The sequence below is a fragment of the Orycteropus afer genome, unplaced genomic scaffold, assembly GCF_000298275.1.
Source record: "Orycteropus afer afer isolate SDZICR_OR568_19922 unplaced genomic scaffold, OryAfe1.0 scaffold00596, whole genome shotgun sequence".
Classification (NCBI taxonomy): Eukaryota; Metazoa; Chordata; class Mammalia; order Tubulidentata; family Orycteropodidae; genus Orycteropus; species Orycteropus afer.
In genome coordinates, this window is record NW_006922183.1 from 244,144 (window position 1) to 252,781 (window position 8,638).

The 8,638-nt window shown below is 34.2% G+C and overlaps 1 protein-coding gene across 1 annotated transcript in view; it reads left to right on the top strand.

Moving 5' to 3' along the window:
• KPNA5 (karyopherin subunit alpha 5) overlaps positions 1-8,638 on the top strand; it is a 77,203-nt gene that overhangs the window by 66,457 nt on the left and 2,108 nt on the right. The window contains exons 11-13 of the mRNA XM_042783025.1: positions 737-862; positions 1,595-1,722; positions 6,473-6,651. Coding sequence (XP_042638959.1) covers positions 737-862; positions 1,595-1,722; positions 6,473-6,651 — 433 coding nt within the window. The remainder of the gene's footprint in view (positions 1-736; positions 863-1,594; positions 1,723-6,472; positions 6,652-8,638) is intronic.

Sequence of the window (8,638 nt, forward strand, 5' to 3'; positions counted from 1 at the left end):
GATTTTTCCATTAGTTGGTGCTTAATCCACTTTTGTATAGTTCCTTTCAAAGTTTAGGGCTCTGGGATTATCTTCTGCATCTCTGTCAACTAGTTAGTTACTCTTTTCTTTGTTGAAGGGGGTCTGTGTAGCTTGTCTGACAGTTCTCTATCTTACCGGAAGTAAAAATTTACTTCTTTATGAAAAAAAAAGTAAAGCAATAAAAGTTTTAATGAAACAAATAGACTTACTCTATACATTAAAGTTTCTTAATAGTTACAGAATTAAATCCTTTAGACTGTTTTGTATCTATCTAACCTTTTTCATATGTATGTGTGTGTATGTGTGTATATATATATATATATATATAGAGGGAGAGAGAGAGAGAGATGTAATTTTTTTTTTCATTTGGCAAAACTAGAGATGTGGATCCTGACTTGAGTTACCAGATCCTTCTTCAAGTATCAGTTGAACTCTGGGTGCATTTGTAAACTTGAAGAACACACATCTAAGTGTCCTGCTTTTTTTGGATTTTCATGGTTGAGAACTGGGTGCTTCACTATACCAGTGTTAGACAAGTTTTGGCAACAGCAGGAGGGTAGAAGGTGGCAAGTGTCTAAGTTTTACTTTGAGAAGAAGTTCTCTTTTCTTAATTTGGTTTTTCAGAATGTTTTTTGTATTTCTAAATTCATTAGTAGAATTTTATATAGTTTATTTGCTATGAAACTTTCTGTTTCTTACTTTCACTTTGGTTTAGGTAATTTTGAATTGCTCTGCACTACCCTGTCTGTTACACTTACTGAGCAGCCCAAAGGAGTCAATTAGAAAAGAAGCCTGTTGGACTGTTTCTAACATAACTGCTGGAAATAGAGCTCAGATTCAGGTAATAACTTTCAGATCTTAGGACAGAACAAGAAAGTCTAAGCAGCTAGTTTAGACAAAAGTTAGTATTTTATCAGTAATGTTTTTTAGTGAGCTGCTAAAAAAAACTTGATTAAAAAAATAGGCTGGTGGTTCCACTCCTTGTAAGGAAGATTGGACAATCTATTTCCATAATGATACCACCTTGGAAACCCAAGGAGGGATTGCTGTGAGTTGAGTTAATGAGTTCAGTAACAGCCCTGAAAGAAATTTTAAAGAACATGGTCTTTTCTACTCTAAAATAATAACCTACTTGTAGTATTCTTAAGAGAATAGCAATTATATATGTAAAAATGCCTAGCATGGTAGCTGACATGTAATGGTCAGTTTTTAAAAAGGGATTAATTGTAAATATTAGGCAATGATTGTCCTCTAAAAGCATTTAATGAAGTATTACGGTCCTGTCAAGCTCCTAACATTAGTGATTACTTACCCATATTGATAAATCATATGTCTTGTGCTTTACCATCTTCAAAATTTATGTTCTGCTAAAATCTTCTCCTAAAAAGCCAATTTTTTCTTTTAAAAGAAAAGTATGTGAAACTTTATTGGCCCATTAGAAAAAATATGCTTCCAAAGATATTTCCAGAAACCTTGACATTTTAAAGCCATTGAGTTTCAACCCAGCTTTACTTTGCATTATTTTGAAACAGTATTTGCACTGATTCTACTGTGACAGTTTTCTTTTTTCCAGGCTGTTATAGATGCAAATATTTTTCCTGTTTTGATTGAGATTCTTCAGAAAGCAGAGTTTCGAACCAGAAAAGAAGCAGCATGGGCTATAACTAATGCAACGTCAGGAGGCACGCCAGAACAAATAAGGTGTGGTACAGATCTTTTAAAATTGTTTTTAAAGTATAAATGGAACAGATTTGCAATAAAACTGAAACAGTGGTTCTAAGTCAGTTTGATAAGCACTTCTAATGTGAAATGACAGCATTTGCTGTATCAATGACATCATTCACTTACAAGTTTTTTTTTTTTATCATTTAAAGTATCATTGACATTGTTCTTGACAGTTTATGGAAAATCAGAGATTAAAAATCTAAAAGAGAACAGTCTATGTTACCTTGCAAAATATACTACCATATAATATCATAAGTGTTTAAAATCTTTTAAACCACTAAAATCACAAGACATGTAACTTTATTATATAGAAGTAGGCTAATACATTGAATATCCAGTTATTTAAAATAAACACTTAGTTATATAGTGATATTCTACTCCTAATTAGTTGTTAGCCTTTCCTGTGTATAGTATCTTACCTTTATTTGTCTATATGTTATCTTTTTTTTCTTTATTATGATAGCCTTTTAAATCAATGCCTTTTATTGTTTACTTACTTATTTTGGTAACAACAGTAGGTTGTAGTAGGTACTTGGGCTTTGAACTCAGCCTGGTTTCATATCTTGCTCTTGACACATTCATTTGACCTCTCTAATGTACAGTTTCTTCATGCTTTAATGAGTTCTGGTGGTGTAGTGCCTAAGGCATTTGACTACTAACTAGAGGGCTGGTGGTTCAAACCCACCAGCCACTCCTCGGAAGGAAGATTGGACAGTCTACTTCCATAGTGATACCACCTCGGAAACCCAAGGAGGGACTGCTATAAGTTGAGTTAATGAGTTCATTAACAGATAGCATCTTATCTACCTTGATAATTAAGATAAATTTATGCATTTAAAATAGTCAGCACAATGCTGTAAATACTAAATTCTCAAGGTTAGCTGCTAGTACTATTATTTGTAGTAATCATACTTTATATTACTAGTTTTGATTCTTAAGTTTCTCTTTTTATCGTGTGCTTTACACTTATTTTCCCTCAGTTTGCACAGTTCTGCTCAGCAGCCTTATAAAATCCTAGCTTCCTATAGAATCTTCTTGTTCTGAGTATCCCTCCATGAAATTCAAGACTTTTGGTTACTTGAAGTGACTGTATTTTCTAATGAATATTTGCTTGATTTGTTTTTTAATTAATAAAGCAAAGATTCAAATTAAAATGCTATTTTACACATCACAAGATTTTGAAATCTAATTATTGCAAGATCATTTTTTTTATTGCTTTCATTTGTACTATTATTTGGCTCTCTCAAGTATTCCTATTTCTGTATATTAATAACATGTCTATTTTTATTTTCTATTCTATCATTTTGTTTTGAGCAATATTTCCACTTCATTTTTGTCATGAACATAAGCAGCAATACAACAAGACCTTGCCCTTGTTCTAGCTGCATTTCCCTTAACGCTAGTGTTACTTTGATCTGTTCTTGAGCCCAGAGTTGATTTGTTCACCTTATAAACAGTTGTGTATTTTTAGAATTGTATCTATTCCATATGTTCTTTAAGTTTATTGTTGTTTGTTGTTGTTATATGCCATTAAGTCAGACCCGACTCATAGCGAGCCCTACTTGGGTTTCCGAGGCAGTATCACTATGGAAGTAGATTACCCAGCCTTCCTTCCAAGGAGTGGCTGGTGGGTTTGAACTGCCAGCCTTCTGGTTAGCAGTCAAGTGCCTTAGGCACTATGCTACCAGAGCGCCTTTAAGTTTATTAGTAGGAATCAAATGTCTAGATAAAACTTTTTTTTCTAATCATTTTAACTGCTTCATTAACTCTACATATATAGGGAAGAGGTCTTATAGATTATAGATAGGTTGTTAACATTACTTATTAAGTACCTGGTATTGTTAATTGTTGTGCTAGATCAGTCATGTCAGAGTACTAACAGTGTATCAAGTATTTTTACGTATTTTATCTCCTTTACCTTCACAGCTCTGTGAGAGAGTTATTCATTCAGTAAATAATTTTGATTAATTGTGGTACAATGTATGGCAAGTGCTTGAGTGAAGTATGCATATTTTAGTTAAAAAAAAAAAACTTTTTTTGAATACCTCCTACATGCCAGATACCAGATAATATATATGATGCACATTTTCTCATTTAAGTACCATCACAAATGTATGAACTTGTTAGTGTCTTTCTTGTATAGAGAAGGAAACTAAGTCTTAAACCAAAGAAAACCCAAACTCATTGCTGTTGAGTTGATTCTGATTCAGGGAGAGTGATTTCCCTAATACTTACACAGTTAATTGGGTCATTTAGCTAATAAGTGGTATAACCATAATTTAAACCCAGATATATTGGCACTAACTTTAGTGATGTTTACACTGTGTTTAATCATATAATTCTCATAACAACCCTCTGAGGTTGGCACTGTTATCCCTGGTTTAAGATGGAGAAACTGAGGCACAGAGATTACCCAAGGTCACACAGCTAGTAAGAACTGGAATTGGAACTTGAACCCGTGCAATCTGGTTTCAAGGAACCCTGGTGGCACAATGGTTAAGCACATGGTTGCTAACCAAAAGGTCAGTGGTTTGAACCCACTAGCCACTCCATGGGAGAAAAAGATGTGGCAGTCTGCATCCATAAAGAATAGAGGTAGTCCCCAACCTACAACAGGTTCTGTTCCATCAGTTTTGTTCCATAGTTCTGACGTAAGTAAAAAATTCTCCCCCCATTATTATCACCTTTTATTCTCAGAATCTTTAAAACTCATAACATTGAACATCTCTGCAAGTGGACATCTGAGAATGATAACATCAGCAAATTATATGCTGCAATATCGTATGTAGTGTTGTTGTTGTTAGGTGCTATTAAGTATGTTCTCACAGTTATCCTTTGTCCAGCAGAATGAAATACTGCCTGGTCCTGCACAGTCTTCACAGTTGTTTCTGCTTGAGTACATCACTGCAGCCACTGTGTAAATCCACTGAGGGTGGGTTTTTTGCTGACCCTGTAGCATGATATCCTCCAGGGACTGAGCTCTTCTGATTACATGACCAAAGAGCAAGAGATGAAGTCTAGTCATTCTTGCTTCTAAATAGCATACTGGCTGCACTTCTTCTAAGACAAATGTGTTCTTTCTTCTGGCAATCTGTGGTACTTTCATTATTCTTCGCCAACACTACAATACAAATGCATCAGTTCTTTAGTTTTCCTTATCATTGTCCAGTTGTCACATGCATATGGGCAATTGAAAATACCATGACTTGGGTCAGGCACATTTTGGTCTTCAAAGTGACATCTTTGCTCTTTAACACTGTAAAGAGATTATAGATTGGCCTAATGCGTAGTCATCTGATTTCTTGACTGCTGCTTCCACAGGTGTTCATTGTGGATCCAAGTAAAATGAAATCCTAGACAATTTCAATCTCTTCTCCATTTATTGCAGGTTTTCTCATTGGTCCATTTGTAAGGTTTTGATTTTCTTTATATTGAGATATAATACATACTGAAGGCTGTAGCCTGATCTTCATCAGTAAGTGCTTTAAGTCGTCTTCACTTTTAGCAGGCAAGGTTGTGTCATGTGCATACTGCAGGTTGTTAATGAGTCTTTCTCCAATCCTGATGCCACATTCTTCTTCATATAGTACAGCTTCTCGAATTATTTCCTCTGCATACAGATTGAATAGTATGGGAAAAAGATACAACCCTGATGTACACGTTTCCTGATTTTAAACCATGCAATATCCCCTTCTTCTCTTTAAATGACTGCCTCTTGGTCTGTGTACAGGTTCTTCATGAGTACAGTTAAGTTTTCTGGAATTCCCATTTTTTTTAGTGTTATCCATAATTTGTGATCCACATAGTCAAATGTCTTTTCATAGTCAATAAAACCCAGGTAAGCATCTTTCTGGTATTCTCTGCTTTCATCCAAGATTCATCTGTATGTAGTACATATTACTAATGATAAGGTGTACAAAAAAATAAAAGCCAGGAGGTTTTGTATCTTGGAATATGTTGTAACTCGGGACAGCCTTGGAAACCCCATAGGGCTGTCTGCTCTGTCCTGTAGGGCTAGTATGAGTTGGAATCAACTCGACAGCAGTGGGTTAGACTGGCTTCAGAGTATTTTTAACCTTTATACTTCAACAGGGACTTTGTTTTAGGAGACCAAATCAGCAGCTTATTTCATTTTTGCATTATAGAGATTGGGAAAACAGCTAATAGCAACTAGAAAAAGAACATTGGACAATGAATGGAATAATTTTTTGTGAATATTATTTATGAAAAAATTTCACAAAATGATCTATTTTACTCCTAGAAACTTTCTGTGCTTCTGAAACATATCAGACATTTCAGAACATAGGCATGATTGTGTTATGAGAAATATTGTGAGTTAGATGTCCCTTGTCTTCCCTCTTTATTTCTACCTACCTTAAATGACTCCTCCTCAATATGTGTACATGGGCTCCCCTTTAAAAATAAAACAAAAGCCTGTGAACCCACTACTCTTAGTGCTCACACGCCATGCAAAAACAGGCCAAGTACTGATTGTTTGTGTGTTTTGTAGTAGTTACAATACCATTTAGTGTTATTTATGTTAAATTATGAGGAGAAAAAAGAGAATTTTTAAGTTCACATGTGAGGATTTAAATGTTTGTGAGGTTTGAGTCCGTATAAGAATATTTGAATTTTTACAGAACATTTCACTATAAAGAGTATTTTCATGTAATTTTTTAAAAGTCTTCCCTCTACACAATACACTTTTATTTTAATTTCTTTGAAGGTATTTGGTAGCCTTAGGCTGCATTAAACCACTGTGTGACCTTTTAACTGTTATGGACTCCAAAATAGTCCAAGTGGCTTTAAATGGACTTGAAAATATTTTACGCCTGGGAGAACAAGAATCTAAGCAAAATGGAATAAGCATTAATCCCTACTGTGCTCTCATTGAAGAAGCATATGGTAAGCAAATTGGTAAAAAAAAAAATGTGTATTATAGACTATTCTTAATTATCTGCCATAATTTTAGTTCTTTAAAATTATTTGTCATTAGAGCAGTTGAAATGCTTTTAAGTAAGTTAACCTTAATTTTGTATCCTTAATAATTTTTCATTATTTATCTTTCTTTTTACATTTTCTTTATGCACAAATATTTTATTTACATTGATTTAATTGTAATACCTCCTTAACAACATTTTGGAGAAATTTTGTGTTTCTATGTAATTTTTATGATTTGTAATAATGACACAATATTATATTGAGTAAGCCACAGTTTTAACCTATTAGCTAATTTCCAATTTACTGTTTTACATATGCCAAAGTAAGCATCTTTCTTTATCAGTTTTTTTTCTTCTGTTGAAGTAATATTGTGGGATGAATTTTCAGAAATGCAGTTGCTGAGTCTTGAGTACAGCAATTAAACCACTCTGTGACCCTTTGATTGTTGTGGACTCCAAAATAGTCCCAGTGGCTTTAAATGGACTGGAAAGATATTTTACGCCTTGGAGAACAAGAACCTAAGCAGATTTTAAGCTTTTGATAAGGAATTTTCACTTTGCTTTCCAAAGGCTTGTGTTACTTGCCGGTAGCACTGGCAGTCTATGAACCTCCTCCAAATCCTCATACTTGTTTTGCTGATTTTACAGATGGAGAATGGTGTCTCAAAGTTGCTTTTATATGCCATTCTTGTTTTTTTCCATGTAGAGGCCTATGTGTATTTTCTATGTGTTAGTGTATTTTCTCATCAGAATTTAATATTCACTGAATTTTATCCAATTACCTACTTGAATCTTTTAGTAAAAATTTGATTTTATAAAGTTCTTACTGTGATACAGCTTATTTCCTGTTTTCACCTTTTTATTTTAATAAAACATACTATGCTCCTTGACACATTTTTCACTCTAATCTATTTCTTCAAAGTTTAATAAGTCATTACCCCAGAGATTTGATGAAAATTGATTTTATTGGCTATATTTATTTTGTTGGATTCTTATATTATTTAACTCATATGGAATTTAATTTGGGATAAGGTATAAATCTAGGTTGATTTTTTTTTTCCTTGTAATATTTTTCTATTAAATGTTCATTTTTCTGTTTCCCTCTTTTTATTGAATCCCCTTACATCTGTAAATAAACTCACTGTTGTTGAGTCATTTCCAACTCATAGTGACCCCTCCTTGGGTTTCTGAGGCAGTATCTCTGTTGAAGTAGATTGCCCAATCTTCCTTCCAAGGAGTGGCTGGTTGGTTTGAACTACCAGCCTTCTGGTTAGCAGTCAGATGCCTTAGGCACTACGCCACCAGAGCTCCCCCTTAAATCTATAGTTGTTTTTATCTTTTATTTTTGATTCTAAACCATGCCTAGGGTGTTCAAATTGCCTGAGGCACTTGACTGCTAACTAGAAGCCTGGCGGTTCAAACCTACCAGCCACTCCTCAGAAGGAAGATTGGGCAATCTACTTCCACAGTAATACTGCCTCAGAAACCCAAGGAGGAGTCACTATGAGTCAGATCTGACTCAGCGGTAATGAGTTTGGTTTGTTTTTTGGTCAAGACATTACATATATTCAAAATATTAATCATTGACTTAAGACTATTGCTTTATTGTGGTCATTATTTTCACTTTGAGTTATATACTAGGATTTGGGCTATTCTATGATTATGTATAAATACGATTACTTTTCTTATTTGTCTTTCAACCTATAATAGTCCAATTGAAGAGGTTTATCTTTAATTAGATGAGAAGTATTTTTAGCATTAACTAGATTTATGTAGAATTTTTTCTTGTAAGCAATAAAATAACAAGTACTATAGATATTTCAAACCCACCAGCCACTCCTTGGAAGGAAGGTTGGACAACCCTACTTCTGTAGTGATACTGCCTCGGAAACCCAAGGAGGGGTCGCTATGAGTCGGGGCCGACTCGACGGCAAACAACAACAACAACAACA